At 43.6% G+C, this 18686-nt stretch overlaps 1 protein-coding gene across 1 annotated transcript in view; it reads right to left on the bottom strand.

Moving 5' to 3' along the window:
- Positions 1 to 6766: 6766 nt before the first annotated feature.
- The window catches only part of Slc24a3 (solute carrier family 24 member 3), a 558530-nt gene continuing 546610 nt past the window's right edge, over positions 6767 to 18686 (bottom strand). The window contains exons 16-17 of the mRNA XM_004668736.3: positions 13459 to 13524; positions 6767 to 8730 (exon numbers count right to left, since the gene is read on the bottom strand). Of these exons, the coding sequence (XP_004668793.2) occupies positions 8581 to 8730; positions 13459 to 13524 (216 nt within the window). The 3' untranslated portion in view covers positions 6767 to 8580. The remainder of the gene's footprint in view (positions 8731 to 13458; positions 13525 to 18686) is intronic.

Below are 18686 nucleotides of genomic sequence, written 5' to 3'. Positions count from 1 at the left end.
ACCACGTTGTCTCAGAGTGGCCTCGAACTCAAGATGATTCTCCTTCCTCTGCCTCTTGAGTGCTGGGATTAAAGTATGTGCCATCATTCTTAGGAGGGCAATTTATGGCCATCACATTTTCATATAGAGTTTGAAAGTTGGAGTAAAAATGGTCTTTTTTTTTTTTTTTTTTTTTTTTGGCTGTATCACTCAGCCTAGGTAAGCCACACTCCCAGAATTCCCTGGGTTGGAGTTGGAGTGTCATCATGGTGAGAGCCTTCATCATGGATGAGCTGGTGAAGAAACCCTTGAAGCACCCACCTCTAGCCACTTGCAAACCAGCTAGAGGGAGGTTGCTTGCCAGTAATTAAACCCACTTCCTGTCTCCAAGCAAAATTTTCAGTGGTCCTTGTGAAACAAGGCTTTTGTGCCAGGCGTGGTGGTACATGCCTTTAATCCTAGCATTCAGGGGGCTGAGGTAGGAGGATTGCTGTAAGCTTGAAGCCAGCTTAGGCTAGAGTGAGACCCTACCTCGAAAACACAACAAAAATAATGTGGATTTTGGGCTGGAGAGATGGCTTAGCGGTTAAGCGCTTGCCTGTGAAGCCTAAGGACCCCGGTTCAAGGCTCGGTTCCCCAGGTCCCACGTTAGCCAGATGCACAAGGGGGCACACGCGTCTGGAGTTCGTTTGCAGAGGCTGGAAGCCCTGGCGTGCCCATTCTCTCTCTCTCCCTCTTCTTTCTCTCTATGTCTGTCGCTCTCAAATAACTAAATAAAAAAAAATGCACAAAAAAAAATAATGTGGATTTTAACACATCGTATGGGAACTCTCTGAGCCCTCATTGATTAGCCAAGAGGCCACCCCTGATAAAAGGTCTGGCCATTGGCATACACCATACCTGTGTGTGTCTCTTCCCTGGAAGCCTCTGTCATTTGTCACTGGGGAGCTACTATCTGAGCTCAGGAGTTTCTGGAACCCCAGGTAGATGTGTGGCTGAAAATGATCTGTTCTTGGGTCTTAGAACTACAAAGGGTATGTGTATGTATCTGAAACACTTAGCAGCTCATTCTGGGCTTTTAATTTCTTTTGAAATTTGATGTCTTTGTTTGATTAATTTAAGTCAAAGTAACATATTTAGAGCCACACCTGTAATCTCAGCATTTGGGAGATGGAGGCAGGAGAATCATAAATTTGAGGACATTTGGGGCCACATAGCAAGTCCCTTCTCAAAATCCAAACAAGGATGTAGCTCAGTGGTAGAGCACTTGCATAGCATGTGCATGGTCCTTGGCTTCATCCCTCAGCAGTGCAAGAAACATACACACGCACACACCCACTCAACAGATTTAGATTAAAAAGTTATCCATTGGGCTGGAGAGATGGCTTAGTGGTTAAGGCACTTGCCTGCATAGCGAAAGGACCCAGGTTTGAATCCCAGGACCCATGTAAGCCAGATGCACAAGGTGGCACGTGCATCTAGAGTTCCTTTGCAGCAGCTGGAGGCTCTGGTGTGCCCATTTTCTCCTTTCTCTCCCTTTCTCTCAAATAAATAAATATTTTAAAAAGAAAGTTATCTATGATCGTGATGTGCAAATATAGGTTCATGGGTAGGAAGTCTTCTTACATTCTCTCATACTATCTCTTGTCCTTTGTGACTAACCCCTTTCCACCTTGAATGGACTCCACTCTCCTGCTCCACTCAGAATGGGGACTTTCGTGCATTTCCATCTTAAACCATTTCTTTGACCTAGTTAAGTTTTAACTTAAAACTTTTTTTTTTTTTTTTTTTTTTTTTTTTTTTTAGCTAGAAGCAGAGAGACTTCAGGATGATAGAAAATGTAGATTCTGGAGAACCAAATATATGCCTTAGTCTATTTTTAGCCGTTCATAGATCTCAGCAGGAGCAGAAAGACAAAAAGAATTTTACAAGGATGAAAGAAAAAAATACATCCCACCCTGTGTGTGCACCTGTAAGCCAGTGGTACTGGTGGGTCTGGTGTAGGAAAAATGCGGATTTATGAGCTAAAGTGATTTATAACCATTGTTCTCAAAGTGGGTTCTAGACCTAGCAGTAATTTGTACCTTATAATCTGTGAGAATGCAAATTCTTAGGCCTATCCATAGATATGTGCATTAGAATCTCAGGGGAGGAGCCTGGAAGCATGCATTTAAATAATCCTCCAAGCAATTCTGAAGTGGGAAAAAGATTGAAAGTAGCAGTTTAGACAAAAATATGTAGGTAAATTGATTTTTTTCACAGATTGAAGTTGTATAGAAAATTTAAATAACTAAATTGGGTTTTAATTTAAAATGTTTTTTTTTTTTTCTTGCTAGAAACAGAGAGACTGCAGGTGAACTGCTATGACAATAAAATTTTTAGGTGGTGGTTAATTTGGGGTACATTAGAAACCTATAACTAAGGGAAAATGAATTCTGCTAAGAGCAAAGCTGGAGGCATTTTGGTTCAAACCCATTGGTAATGAGGGCAATGTCAGCTGAAGGATATAGGCTTAAGATCTCACATTTGAAAAATGAGTCATTCCCTCATCCATCATGGGAAGGAGGTGAAATCTCAGAAAAAAAGATTTGAATCATGCTTTATTGTTGAAGAACTGAAAAATATTAATTATAATGTAAAAGCTCCTTCATGCACAAATTACTCCATTTAGCAATGACTCAGAAGTATCCAAAAAATAACTATAGAAAATTTGAAATTTCTTATTTCATTTCACTCCAAATTTGTGTGGTAGTTTTAAAATCAGCTATAGAGTTGATTATCTTAAACCAGAAGATACAATATCACCAAATTCAGCTTTTGACAAATTGGATGACTTGGAATACATGGGAAATGATAGTAAAGAAGATTTTTAATTTAATTTAACTTTCTCAGGTAAGGTCTCATGTAGCCCAGGCTAGCCTCAAATTTACTTTGTAGCTGAGGAAGACCTTGGATTTCTGATTCTCCTGCCTTCACTTTCCAAGTGTTAGGATAACAGGCATGTGACATGTTACCCATTTTTTTTTTAAATTTTTTTTTAAAATTTATTTGAGAGCGACAGACACAGAGAGAAAGACAGATAGAGGGAGAGAGAGAGAATGGGCGCGCCAGGGCTTCCAGCCTCTGCAAACGAACTCCAGACGCGTGCGCCCCCTTGTGCATCTGGCTAACGTGGGACCTGGGGAACCAAGCCTCGAACCGGGGTCCTTAGGCTTCACAGGCAAGCACTTAACCGCTGAGCCATCTCTCCAGCCCATGTTACCCATTTTATGAAAGAGATTTAATGAATGTGCAGATGCTTATGTTTTTATGTAAATTATGAAAAACTCTTCAATGGTATATATGCGAAAATTGCAATATTATTTTCAATATTTTCGTCTTCCATATTGGCACAAACAGATCAAATGAAAATAAAATGAGTAATCACCATGAGTACTCATTTCTAGAATTTGGAAAGAATGTTTGCTATCTCGAGATTTAGCAAAACCTCTTAAGTTAAGGAGACTATTAAGTATACTTTATTAAAGACAAGCATGCCCTTGTTAGAACAGTAAATAATATAAAAATTATTGATCGATTTCTCTCCAATCCTTTTTTTTCTATGTTCTGAAACTAGCAAAAAAAAAAAAAAAAAAGAAAAGAAAAGAAAAGAAAAGAAAAAAACTCAAATCCATGAGAACAGGTAGGACATGGTATACTTTATGTCATGCACAATGATAATTTCTCCTCCCCCACCCCACCTCAGCTCCTGACTTTTTCAGCATCTCAATAATGTTTGCATCTTTGGGTGCTGAGTCCATGAGTGCATATTTTTTTCATATTTTATTTATTTGAGAGATACAGAGAGAGAATAAGCATACCAGGGTCTCCATTATAAACAAACTCCGGTGGGTACTGGGGAATCAAACCTGAGACCTTAGGTTTCACAGGCAAGCACCTTAACTGCTAAGCCACCTCTCCAGCCTGAATGCATATTATATTTTTACTTATCAGAAAAAAGTTTGCTGACTCCACCTTATTCCTCTGGCAGTTTGATAGTAAGAAAAATTTCAGAGACATTCAGGATTATTTGCCTATAGCTTTGGTATGAGAGAGAGAGAGAGAATGTGTGCGTGTATGTGCGTATGCATGTGTTGTGTTTGAGTGGCCCTTGAAGTTATTATCAGCATAAATGAGACTTGTTAGTAACAAGGAAATGTGTCAACTATTGCAAAACAGTTGATTGAAGTGAGTCAGAAGCAGTGTTAGAACATCTTATCCACCATATAATCACCCCAGTTTGAAAAGGCAAAAATAAATACTGAGAAGAGTGCCTTCTTCACCATCAATTTCCTACCTCTACTTTCCCCTCCCAACAATCTGAATACATGCATAAACAATTTCATAAAGTTTCATGGCCATATCTGATCAGCAATTGCAATTGAATGTTCTTTCTACTTCACACTAAAATTTGAAAACTCTGGATTTTACACTCCACTCCTCTTTTAAGTATTTAGGGTTTTCTTTGATGCTTGAGTGATTAAAATCAGTTCAAATTTACTGTTTGGGCCAGTTGGGACCCAGCACTTGAGAGGCAGAGGCTACCCTGAGACTACATAGTGGATTCCAGGTCAGCCTGGGCTGGTGCAAGCCCTTGCTGTTTGAGACATGCAAAGTCTCAAATACCAAGTATGCAAGTTTATGTCTGTAAATTAGAAATGTGTGTAGCAAAATTTTAGAAAATTCAGCGAACATCTTTACCCCCTATCTTTCATTATATGTTTCACCCCCCTCCCCGAGGTAGGGTCTCATTCTAGCTCAGGCTAACTTGGAATTCACTATGTCATCTCAGGCTGGCTTCAACCTCACAGTGATCCTCTTACCTCAGCCTTCCGAGTGCTAGGATTAAAGGCATATGCCGCCACGCCTGGCCTGCAGAATATACCTACAGAACTGCACATTCCTCAGGAGGTAGGCCAGCACTTTCACAGAGGAGGCATTTCCAGTATGCCTAGAACTGTGCCCTTGGGTGGTTTCTTAGTGTCTTTGAGGCCATGTGACGGTATGGCCACTGGCAATGACCATAGGCAAGCCTAGGCCAGGTTGGGAGGAAAGGAGGTTCTGTTGAGGGTGCCTCTTAGCAAGGTCAGGTATGTTTCAGAGGATCTGTGAACTCTTGCTTGCATCTTTCCTTGGCTACGACCAGGAGGTATCTCACTTAAGTAGGAGATGACAGCCTCCATGGTTGACTGGAGGGAGACAGTTTCACAGTCATCTGAGATCATTGCTCTAAGGGTGTCTTTAGAGAGCTATCAAGTTTGAGATGTTGGGAAAATTTCTTTCCTCCAACTCATCCCAAACCTTTTAAAGTCTCAGCATAGCAGAAGAAGTGAAAATGGCAACATTAGCGATTTTGCATCATAGGACAGCTGCGTCATTGGGAACTACATTCACAACTGACATTTCAAGATGTAATTGTGCATGGCTGAAATCCAGGCAGAAACATGTTAAGCTCTCATTTTAGAAAGGAACCTTCAGAGCTCCTAGACTGGCAGTCCTTCTGGATAAAAACAGGGAACCTGGCTCACCTTAGGGTTTCTTTTCCCTCTCTCTCTTTTCGTTTTCTTCTTCTTTTTTTTTTTTAATTATTTATTTATTTATTTGAGAGCGACAGACACAGAGAGAAAGGCAGATAGAGGAAGAGAGAGAATGGGCACGCCAGGGCTTCCAGCCTCTGCAAACGAACTCCAGACGCGTGCGCCCCCTTGTGCATCTGGCTAACGTGGGACCTGGGGAACCGAGCCTCGAACCGGGGTCCTTAGGCTTCACAGGCAAGCGCTTAACCGCTAAGCCATCTCTCCAGCCCCGTTTTCTTCTTGAGGTAGGGTCTCACAATGTAGCTCAGGCTGCCCTGATATTTGCCATGTATCCCAGACTAGCCTCGGACTTTCAATCTTCTTGACTTTTTCTCCTGACTGCTGCCCCTACAGACGTGTGCCACCATCCCTGGCTTTCATCCAAGGATTTTCACTTTTACTTAAGGAAATCGAGATATGAACTACAGTTTCTAAAGATTTCAAGGAAAATGTGTTGTAGTATATATATGTGTGTGTGTGTGTGTGTGTGTGTGTGTGTGTGTGTGTGTGTATTATATGTGGTGTGGTGTAAGCATGTGTGTGTGAGCATGTGGAGTCCACAGGAGAATGTGTCACTCATCTACATGTTTCCTTAAGACAAGGTCTCTCTCTAAATAAGAATGTGGCTTGTAGCTGTCTCCTGAGGAATTGGCTTTGGGGGAGACATGTTTTCTTTTGTTGACAGTTTCACTATAAGGCTATTCTTTCTCTCCCAACTTCCTGAGGACTGGGATTACAGACATGTGCTACCATGCTCGGCTGGGGGAGGTCTTAGTTTTCATAAAAACAACAACAACAACAAACTATAAAATCAGGATGGAGAACTTGATTTGATGTTCCCATTAATGCCAGGACTGTGATGGTCTTCCTTTCATATACACCCAAAAGATGAGATTCCTAACCTAATGTCATAGGTACTTTACCACAGGTGGAATTCTAGAATTCTGTGACAGGACCAGAGGTCTAAAGTCCTTTTAAGGTTTAGATAGGACTATGGCCTGACACTTCATTCTTGCCATCTGCTAGACTTCCCAGCATGCCAACCCAGAAACAGTAGAAGCAAAAATACCTGGTTCCAAAGGGGCCATCATCATTTACCATCCACACATTCTTTTTGCTGTAAAACAACTGCAGTTCAGCTCAGAAAGAAATATGCTCTGCTCGAGGAAGGATATAGAACAGAGAAGTTTATTTTACACCATCCGTCCAAGAAAACAATCGCCATAAACCAGTGCAAAATGTGCAACAGAATCACTAAGCGTGTCTTAGCTCTGAGAGCCCAAACTGGTGATTTCCTCTCCTGCTCCTTGGTTGGGCAGGTATGCCCTGGGCTGACGCACCCTTCGGTTTGTACCCCAGACAGAAACACTCAACCAAATTTGTAGCAGGTTTTTTTTTTAAACAATTCATACCAGAATGTATACAAGGGACTAGGAAAACCGTATTGAATGAATGATAAGTGATCAGTGCTTAAAGTAAATACGAGGGCCAGCACGGGCGGGCAAGAATCCACAGTTTTCAATAAATACGAGTGTAACAAGCATGGGTATGTCTCAACTGGTGGAATTAGTCTGCATAATAATTCAGCATCATACAAAATCTAGCAGGGCTGTGGAGCAGTGGTTGGCGAAATGTTCATAATAACTTAGGCTCTTGAGCGGGAGTCTGCGGTTAACACATTCCGTGGTTTCCAAGGCGTCATCAGTTCTCTGCTTTCTTCCTCCTCGGCCATCCCTCCAAGGAGGAGAGCGGTGAAGCTGGCCAGCTTGGTGGTGCCATCCTGTGAGGAAGGACATTTGCCCAAGAGCCAGCCATCAGGGTCCAGTGTACTCGATACCAAGTGGCAAATTGGGACTTAATTGACAACTGTGCAAAATGTGCATCTCTCCATTTTCCAAGAAACCAGTGTCTGTAACTTCTGCCCCAGAGAGCAGTGGTGGCCTCTGGGACACTCCCTGTCGCCCCAAATGCCAAGCAACAAGAGCACATCTCAAGGACTCACGCTGGGGAAGCTTCTGTCATTGACTGCCTGGTGCCTTGCGGATGGACAGTTAGCCAGGGCCTTCTTGTCAAAGGCCTCAGGCAGGCTAAAACTATTGCTTGAAAAACTAGAAAGAACTTAGTGAGAAAGAGATGGTTGTAGTGAGCATGTGCGAAGCAAGTTTCTTCCTCTAACACCTTGCGCCCCCCCACCCAGGTGACAACCACAGGACATAAGCAAGATGTCCTTGGGCAGAAAATCTCATGCATTTGTTTTCAGTGGCCTCACCCAGTGTTTTCCCCTCACTAAATTGCTAAATCCACGCATGCTCCAACATGCCTGGGGCTCATCCCAGGAGACGTGGCAATACAGTCGGTGGATGATCTACTAAGCCAGAGCCCAGTGAAAGAAGACGCAAGGAGATTTCTCCATCTCTGGACGAAAAGTAATAAAATGGGAAGTCCCCTCAAAATCACACAATGCCCGCTCCAAGCCCAGCAACCTAGGAATCACCTCCAAACAAAATAATCCCAAACACTCCCTGCCATCAGTGGACCCTCTCCTCTACTTCCTCCATAGTCTTAAGTCATACATAAATTAGGGTATCTTCCATGAAATAACTTAAAAAAAGGAGAAGGGATTGTAGTAAGTTGTGCCTGGCTCGGGCCAGTTAGCAGCCAGTTTTGTTCTAGAACCTCAGTCACTGTTCAAAAATGGAGCTTGAAAATTCACGCGGATGTTGGACGTCTTCACATGGAGAAGGCGGGCAGGGGTGGGCGGGCAGGTGAGAGGGGTGTGATGGGAGGTAGGACCAAGGATGTGGGGGAACGTGGGAGGTGGCAAAGGAGAGCCTGCGCCTCCAGAACAGGAACAGAGGCCTGTGGAGATCACGGGAGAGACTGACGCCGCAGCCCTAGGGGGTCCGCATGACTCGGGGTGCGGTGCGGCAGGGTCTCGTATTGCACAGAGAAGAAGGATCTAGGCCTTGGCAGGTGGCCTGGCGGATCAGTGGTCCCCACACATGGGCAAGTTCACAAAAGTGAACACGTTGAACTCCGTCATGATGGAGAAGCACAGGAACACGCCATACAGGAACAGGCACCCGCACCCCAGTTTCTTGTCCAGCTGCCATTTATTCAGGTGAACCCCAAACACCTGCAACACACAGAATGGGTCAGAGGGCTCCGGGAGTGGCATGGGAGAAGGGCTGCATGTGGTGGACCAGGGAGCTGGGCCCGGTCCTTCTCAGGCTACAGTATACCCATTTCTCAGAAGGCAGAAAGTAGAAAAGTAAAGTCACAATCAAGCAGAGAGGAAGGTGGAGCCCGCAGGTGGAGGTCACCCTCTTTAGCAAAAATGACAGGACCAACTCACAAAGTTCCCTTGGGCGCTGGCCCCACAGCCCTCTGTGTGCAGTGGGTTGGGCCTCTCCACCTTGCCTTAACAGGTTCTGCTGCCCCCCCCCCACCATGTGCATCCTTCTCAGGTGGTGGTCTCACCCAGCAGCTCACCCACTCTCTTTCCCCCTGACATCCTCATTGAAGGTGAGGAAGTGGTTTCTCTTCCTCCATGGCTGCTTCTAAACCATTATTTCTCCCCTCCCATGCTGTGCGCAAGGGGAGTGTGGCACCTCACACTGTTTGAACCAGCTATTTCTCTCTATCCTTTTTGGTTGCTGTAAACCATGCCCTGGTCATCTCTATTGGAGATGTATGTCCCAGCTCACCATCACAGCCCACTAGTGCACATCTGCTGTCTTTTTGAGTGACTTCAGGTCCCACAGAGAGGACTTTTCCCGCACTTGACATCACAAGTTCTTGCCCTTCATCCTGCACTGTTCACCTAATTGCCACACCTGAGACCTTTGTTGTACCCACCAGCCACATGGTGACTCACTCTTACATTTAAATGAAATGAAGTTCACCAGTTAACATTCCAGGTGCTTAATGCCACACAGTGGCTGCTAAGCAGTGCACGCACAACTGCGTCATCTGAGACTGCTCTGCAGGACAAGTCTGTGGGCTTGACCTTCTTGTTATTACCTATAGCAGAAACATCTGATGTCTCAGTACCAAGCATGTCACTTTCTGCCCATAGCTTCCTTTCTTTCCAGCATATTCCCTTAGTATTCAAACTCCCACAACTGTGCAAACTCAACTTGGATGACCTGCAATTTCTTGGTAGCATCAGAGTTACAACAAGTTTTACCCATCTTGTCTCTCCCCGGCTGTCCTTTCATCTCACTGACAATTGTGAGAATTGCTCCCAGATAGTTGTTTTGATTCTCTGACTTCTCTTACTTTGTGTCCTTGTTTGGTAAAGCCATGGTCCTTTGGTTCAAGCCATGCCACCATTTGGCCATACTGGATTCACACAGCTGACTACTGAGGCTGGAGGATAATGCTTAGTGACCCTGACTATTCTCACTTTAAATTCGAGACCACTGTCCTTAGGTGGGTTAGTGCTGCTTTTATTTTATTATTTTATATTTTATTTTTGTGAGAGAGAGAGAGAGAGAGAGAGAGAGAGAGAGAGAGGGAATGGATATGCCTTCAGCTACTGCAAACAAACTCCAGACCGGTGTCTTGTGTGCACATGCAACATTGCACGCTTATGTCACTGTGTGTCTGGCTTATGTGGGACCTGGAGATTTGAACATGAGTTCTTAGGCTTCTCAGGCAAGTGCTTTAACTGATAAGCCATCTCTCCAGCCCCAGTAATGCTTTTAAAGAAGCATCCTATCTTCTCCTGGTCCCTATGCATTCCTTTCTCAGATGGCTATTTCATACATCCTCTCAAACCTACACCATTCCTCTTCACTTCTATTTTGCAGAGCTCCCACCATCTTCCCGATTCTTCCCTGTTAGCAAGGAGCCACCATTCGTAGCCAACTCCACATGGACCTGGACAAGATCCCATCTCTCATTCTGCTTAATAATGCAGCTCTAAAACCTCTGCCATCTTTCATCTTGCTCTCCATCCCCTCCTCCACTATTGGACCATCCAGGGATGCTACTGTACCTTTCACCTTACAAAAAACACTTTTTCCATTTCTTTCCATTCTATCTTGCAGATCATTTGAAAGAGTTGTGGCATTGTCTCTAAGCTCTCTCCTAAGCTTCTTAGCCTATTCCTTTCAACCTGCCCTCACTCAATAGAACCACTCCTGTCAAGAGCAGAAGGAAATCCCAGCACTCGGGAGGCAGAGGTAGGAGGATCACCGAGAGTTTGAAGCCACCCTGAGAATACATAGTGAATTCCAGGTCAGCCTGAGCTAGAGTGAGACCCTACCTGAGAAAAAAAAAAAAAACCAAACAAACAAAAAAAACAGCAGAAGGAGAGGAGACAAACACTATTTCTGACTCTAATGGCCAGCCCTCAGGGCTCATTTCTCTTAACACAGTTGAGCAGTCCCCTCTAACTTGAAACAGCTGACATGACTTCCAGGAGAATACACTCTCCTTTCTCATTCTTTTCTTTTCTTTTTAAAAAATATTTCCTTTATTTTATTTGAGAGAGAGAAAGAGGGAGGGGAGGAGGGAAAGAGAGAGAGAGAGAGAGAGAGAGAGAGAGAGAGAGAGAATGAGAATGGGCACACCAGGGCCTCTGGTCACTGCAAATGAACTCCAGATGTATGCACCCCCTTGTGCATTTGGCTTATGTTGATCTTGGAGAACTGAACCTGGATCCTTTGGTTTTGCAGGCAAATGTCTTACCTGCTAAGCCATCTCTCCAGCCCTCCTTTCTCATTCATTCTTTCTTTCTTACTTTATTTATTTATTTTTTTGGCAAGGTCATGTTATGCAGCCCAGGATGGTCTCAAACTCCTGATCCTTCTGCCTCAGCATCCTGATCATTAGGATTACCTGCATGCCCCACCGTCCCTAGCTGTTCCTGTAGGTGTTTTGTCCTTACTGTGCTGATTGCCAAATGTTTGAGCCCAGCAGGACTCAGGTTTCTGTAGATATGCACTCTCCTAGAGATCTCATCAAACAATCTCATCAAGGCTTAATGTTAGTGGTTAACATATACTTCCAGGTGTCTCTAGTTTATACCTTTCTGCAGAAATCAGACTTGTATCTCTACTGACTTTTATGACCTCTCTCCTGGAAAGTAGGCATTGCAAATTGAAGATGCTATTCTTTCTCAGACACACTTCTTTCTTAGCACCCTTTTTCTACAAGTGGTTATTTCAGTCTCCTGTAGCTTGGGTGATTAAAACACCCCCCAAGGAGAGAAAAACCCCAAAGCCCACAAAGTGATGATAACCAGCTTATACCATCATTTTTCTGGGCCTTAGGGATTTTTTTTTTTTGGTATAATGGAGCTGATAATAGTAAACTGGTGGGTAGGGAAGGACCCCAAATGGGAAAATATGCAAAGCATTAAGCACAAAGTATCCTGACTCAGCTGTACCTCATGGCACAGATCTGCAATCTCAGATTCCCAAGGTGCTAAGCTTGCAGAATTTCAAATTCAAGGCCAGCCTGGACAACTTAGTGAGACCCTGGGAAACTTAGTAGGATAATAAATAATAATAATAATAATAATAATAATAATAATAATAATAATAAAGACAGCCTAGGTTCAATCTGCAGTATAGATTAAAAAACAGGTAAGTGGCTAGTCAGCTAGCTCAGCAGTTAAAGGTGGTTGCTTTTCAAGTTTTAAATAGCCTGGGTTTGATTTCCTAATTATATCCATGTAAAGCCAAATTCACAATGTGTCACATGTGTCTGGAGTTTATTTGCAGTTGCAGGAGGTCTTCTTGCACCCATACTCACTTTGCCTCTCAAAATAAATAATGAAAATATATTTTTAGGGGGCTGGAGAGATGGCTTAGCAGTTATGGCACTTGCTTGCAAAGCCAAAAGATCTAGGTTCAATTCCCCAGGACCCACATAAGCCAGAGGCACAAGGTGGCATATACATCTGGAGTTTGTTTGCATTGGCTGGGAGCCCTGGCATGCCCATCCTCTCTCTCTCTCTCTCTGTCTGCCCCTTACCCTCTCTCACATAAATAAAAAACATTTTAAAAAACCCCAAAATGGATTAAAAAAAAACCTAAAGGAACAACCTAAACTATGAAAGACTTAAGTAAATATTCAGGTCTATGTAAGGCAGTATTTGTTTGCAAACTCTTGACAGGCTCACAGCCTAAATTCCTTCTGTTGCTTCCAGTATACCTTTCTGAATTCCCAGTCCTTGGCATATGTATGTCAAAAATGTTCCAGGTGAGACTCAATGACTATTTCCTTGGAATGTTAAGAAAATACAAATTGTATTACAACACTTACTAATACTTAAATTCAACAGTATACTTATATGTTAGTGGATTTTGTGTGGACATTAAGACTATCAAATTGCATAAATGGGTATTAGCCTAGATAATGAGTGGAGTGACATTAAAATGTCTCATCAATGAACATAGTCTCTTAGTATTGGTCAAAATCATGGAGAAGTTTTATAATCTGAAATAATCAATTGACCAGAATCTAGCCTTTGATAGATAATCTACAAAAAGGGGAAATTCCCTTTTGCTTTTTGCTGTTGTTGGAACCAGCCCAGAGTCTTACACCTGCTAGACTGGTGCCCTGCCGCTATGCTATACCACCAGCCCTCCTCTGTGCTTTTGAAATGGCATTTTTGGACTTGACATGAGACAGGGCTATACTTCTGTGAAGAGGGCTGGCTATCTTAAGAAATGGAAGGGGAATTCTAGTGGTTTACTAGAATCCTCTTTTAGAAGCAAGAACCAGGAGACTGGATGTCTAGATGTCTACTATGCTCATTTACCAGAGGCCAAGCTCACCTGATCTGCATAGAGCCCAGCAGGAGGGAAGAATATGCTGACTCAAGAGTGAAAAGAAGCTACAAACCTACCGTGACAAAGACAGAGGCCAGGAGCAAGCCCACGGAGTAGATCAGCCCCCTGCTGTTCAGCCGTATCTGTCAGGAAGGAGGAAGCAGAGTTAGGCCTCCCAAACAGGCAGCTTAGTGCAGGACATTCAAACTCCGAGGAGCAGTGGTTCCAAATCTCTCCTCTAGGGTGGAAAGTCAGATGGCAGCCTTGGTAGCTGTGCCCTCCTTCCTGAAATATGTGTTTTTCCAGAAAGGTGGGTTTGTCCTTGTCCACTCTTAGCCTGATCTTTTCCTTACCTTTAACAGCAGGGCCCCAGCTTCAGCAGCCCAGGACCACTCAAATTCTCCGGCATGTAGTATGTGATTCTTACCTACACAATGCGTCTGTTGACTTAACCTCTAGTGAGCTTTGGCTTTACTCAAACTCATACTAGGGTGAATTTCATCACATGAGTGATGGAGAAATATGGATAACTTTGTTTTCCACATAAAAATGTGTTGTTTTTGTGGAGTTGGAGAGATGGATCAGAGGTTAAAGATGATTGCTTGCAAACCTGCTGACCTGAGTACCGTCCTCCCTAGGACTCATGTAAAGCTGATGTTAAGTGGCACACGGCAATGGGGTGGTGGAATCAAGAGAATCTAGAAGCTCATTGGCAAACTGGGCTGGGCTTCCCAGTGGTGAAATAAGAGAGACCCTTGTCTCAAGGAAAGAGAGGATGGATACCTTTGGGTTGTCATTGGATTTCCACATGCATGCTGTGGTACATGCGTGCCCATACACACATATACACATACATACATACATACACATATACATACATACATACTCTAAAAATGTTTTTTGGAGAGAAGGCACTTAGCCACTTTGAGACACAACTGGGTTGAGAGCTTAAATGAGTCTGTGAATGACCCCACTGCAGTGATGGTGGGTGCCAGTGGTTGGGTCTCCACCTGAAGGAGAGTGTCCCTCCTCTTTTGCTCCTGTCAGGCACCTCCTACCTCAACATGTGAAGTCAAAGACAATTTAGATATCATGTCTGCTTTGTCTGTTATTTTCTAAGTGGGGTTGAAGCATAGGAGTGGCTTGGGGTCCAGTGACAAGGTTCAAGGTATCTTGTGCCCTCATTTCCACCGCTGACTGCTAGGGTGTGTGTATAGGAACATGTATAGGTCTTCACTTCTCAGTCATGTTTGTTCATCTTTAACCAGATGCTCTAAGCAACCAACTCCTTGTGATGGACCTGCACACTGTGTTTCATTAAGCAATGTCTGTCACAGGGGGAATGCGCTGGACTGCAGATGGAAGGTTATGAATGAGAGATCAGAAAAGCCATGGGTTTTCACTGCAAGCACCCCCAAATCAGAAAAACAAGAACAGATGGCAGGATGGTACCACTAATCAAAATCACTTATAAACCAACACTGCAGAGATGTCATAATTTGCATAGCAGGAATTGCTTGAATGATGGATAAATTGCATGCATAATGGCTCACCCTAACTGCTCAGGACCAAACCTGGGCCAATCAGGACTGCTCTTATTTGCATGCTGGGAAATGCTTGCTAGATAATTGCAAATAAATTAATTTATGCTGCCAGATAAGGGCCCCTCCAAAATGAAGAACAGTCCACTGCTACATGTGGGCAGTTTTGCTATGACTGCCATTCATAGTGTTGTCTTTGTGGTATGCTAAATAAACTTGCTTTCCTTCTAGCTTGGCATAACAGGTACATTTAAAAAAATTTTGATTTTTATTTATTCATTTGACACAGAGAAAGAGAGAGCAAGAGCGAGAGAGAGAGAAAGAGAGAGAGAGAGAGAGAGAATATGGGGCCACCAGGGCCTCCAGCCACTGCAGACATACTCCAGACGTGTGCACCTCCTTGTGCATCTGGCTAATGTGGGTCCTGGGGAATCAAACCTGGGTCCTTTGGCTTTCCAGGCAAGGCTTTAACTGCTAAGCCATTTCCCCAGCCCTTAATCAACTCATACAACCCCTCACTATGCTGGCCATCTCTGTAAATCCATCATGATTGGGAAGTGGTTCCCAGCCACACAAAGGCTTCTTGAGAATACAGGAGGAATCAAGTTGTAACTCTTGACATGAAAGCAATTTTGTTCATTTGAAGAAGAAAAATGGAGGATCTGCCCATTCCAGATGGGCTGGTATAGCAGTTACCATCCTGCTGTTGGAACAGAACACCTGATTGTAAACAGTTTATAAAAGAAAGGGCTGGGCCTGGGGTGATGGCTTAGTGGTTAAGAGCTTGCCTGTGAAGCCTAAGGATCCCTGCTTGAGGCTCAATTCCCCAGGACCCACGTTAGCTAGATGCACAAGGGGGTGCATGTGTCTGGAGTTTGTTTGCAGTGGCTGGAGGCCCTGGTGCTCCCATTCTCCTGCTCCCCCCCAAACCCTTCTTCCTCTTTTTCTGTCTGTCACTCTCAAATAAATAAATAAATAGAAAATAGAAAAAAAAAGAAAGGGCTGATTTCTGGCTTAAAGTTTTGAGGGGAAGCTTCATCATTGTGTGTGGCTGCTGGTGGTGGTGGTGGTGGGGAGCATGGTAGGAGTAGACAGTGTGCATCACATCCCCACATCAGCAGGAAACAGAGTGAGCTAACTGTGGCAGAAGGGGCTGGGCTATAATACCCCAAGGCCAGCTCCAGTCACACACCTTCTCCAGCAAGGCTTTAACTCTCAAAGGCTCCACCAGCTGGGGGTTAAGCATGAGGTTTAATCACAAACACATGAGGCTGGAGGTGGAAGAGGATTTTACATTTAAGTCACTGCAGCTGATGTGGAAAGACTTACTCTCATCAGCAGGTTTGTATAAAGAGGACAGTGTCAGAAATGCATCATTCTTTAAAAGTCTCTCTTGCTGGGAGTGTTGGCCCATACCTGTAATCCCAGTACCCAGAAAGCTAGGACAGGACAACTGTGAGTTTGAGGCCAGCCTGAGCTACATAGTGAAACCATCAAAAAAAAAAAAAAAAAAGATTTTTTTTTTCTAAGTATGCTACCCACACTGACTCTATAATGGCCTCACATGTACCCTTTGCTGTGTTGGACACGATGAGAGGATTCCTCGGAGCTTCATGGGGCCTGAAGTAGAGACAGGAACTGGCTCTGAGGCTGTCCTGGTTGCACACTTCTGAGGCGGTGCTTGAGCACTAGAAACCGAGCAAACACTCAGGAATCCTTTGAGCTCTGAATTTTCAACATTGCGTGGATTTTTCTTAGAGTGAGGGTGACGTGTTCCCAGTCTTGCTTGCCGTCTGAGCTCTAGGGTTGAATCCTAGTCAGCAACAAGAACTGAACAAAGTGATTTCTTACCCTTAACAAACCAAGGACCAGGGAAGGAGAGCCATGATCCCAGTAGGATGATTCTCTCTGGCTAATCCTTTCTCAAATGAATCACATTACACCCAGGCTTTGAACTTTACTCTTCTTACATTCACACAAAGCCTCAAGGAATTCTGTGGCTAAAAATTCTGTTTCTGGCTTCAAAGATAAAACACAACAAATTCTTTTGTGGGGCTTCTGAGAGTTTTCTACTTTTTTAAAATTTTTTTTATTGCAGTCTCCCTTTGGTAGTATTGCTTTATTTTATTTTATTTTTCACTATTAGAGAACTGAGCTCTTATACAGCCTGTATTTATTCCTCAATGGCTGATCCTGATGCCTTGACACAAACATGGCAGCCAGGAATTAGAGGCCCTTCATTTGCTTAGAGAAGACCTAGTGGTTAAGGTGCTTGCCTGCAAAGCCAACGGACCCAGGTTCAATTCTCTGGGACCCATGTAAGCCAGATGCATACCCATTCTCTCTCTCTCTCTCTCATTCATATATATATATATATATATATTTTTTCGGTCTCAAATAAATAAAAATAAAATATTTTAAAAAATCTCCCCTTGGAGACTATGGGTGGTTTGGGTCAGTGAACTATAGTTCTTGAATCAAATCTTGCTCCATTCTCTGTTCTTGTACATTAAGTTTTATTGCAACTTGGCTCACTCATTTATACATTGTCAATGGCTTTTGACATTCTGCTTCATTAGAACTGACTAGTTTTGACTGATCACAAAGCTTACAAGCTTGTTCTCTTCTCATTTACAAAAAAAGTCAGCTAATCCCAAACTTCAGGCACAGGCTTCAGATGCTCCTTCTCTTCTCTTGTTTGATGTGTGGGTGCATGTGTGTGATGTGTGTATATGTGTGTGTAGTATGTGTGGTGTGGTGTATCCATGTGTGTGTATGTTGTATGTGTGGTGTGGTATAAGCATGTGTGTGTGTAGTATGTGTGGTGTGGCGTATCCATGTGTGTACACAGTATGTGTGGTTTAAGCATGTGTGTGTATAGTATGTGTGGTATGGTGTATCCATGTGTGTATACAGTATATATGGTGTGGTGTATGCATATGTGTTTACAGTATGAGTGGTGTGGTGTAAACATGTGTATGTGTGTGTGTGTAGTATGTGTGGTGTGGTGTATGCATGCGTGTGTGCATGTGCACATGTCTGTATGTATGTGTGTGCAGATGCACTCATGCATGTGAGTGCAGAGACCAGAGAACTTGGTGTGCCCTTCTCTATTGCTCATCCACATAATTATTTTTTGGTTTTTCAAGGTAGGGTCTCACTCTAGTACAGGCTGACCTAGAATTCACTATGTAGTCTCAGGGTGGCCTCAAACTCACAGTGGTCCTCCTACCTCTGCCTCCTGAGTGCTGGGATTAAAGGCATGCACCACCATGCCTGGCTTTCACATACTTCTTTGACATGGATCTCCCCCTCCCCCAGCCATTGAGCCCCAGCAATTCACAGGCCGACCTCCCAGCAGATGAGGGTTATAGATATGCATGGCTATGCTAAGCTTTTTACATGGGTTCTGGGGTTACAGGCCCTCATGTTAAAGCGGCAAAGGCCCTTCACCTCAAGACTATCTCCTCAGCCCCCAGACACCACTTTGTTTTATTTTATATTCTTAATTTATTTTATTTATTTTTATTTTTAGAGAGAGAGAGAAAAAAAAATTGGTGTGCGAGGGCGTTAGCCACTGAAATTGAACTTCAGATGCTTGTGCCACCTAGTGGGCATGTACAGTCTTGCACCTGCCTCGCCTTTGTGCATATGGCTTACATGGGATCTGGAGAGTTGAACATGGGTCCTTGGGCTTTGTAGGAAAGAGCCTTAACTACTAAGCAATCTTTCCAGCTCCTCCACTTTTTTTTTTTTAAATCTCT

This window comes from Jaculus jaculus, chromosome 8 (assembly GCF_020740685.1).
Source record: "Jaculus jaculus isolate mJacJac1 chromosome 8, mJacJac1.mat.Y.cur, whole genome shotgun sequence".
NCBI classification, from domain to species: Eukaryota; Metazoa; Chordata; class Mammalia; order Rodentia; family Dipodidae; genus Jaculus; species Jaculus jaculus.
Note: the sequence above shows the minus strand (reverse complement) of the source record. Positions and strands in the feature narration are given on the sequence as shown.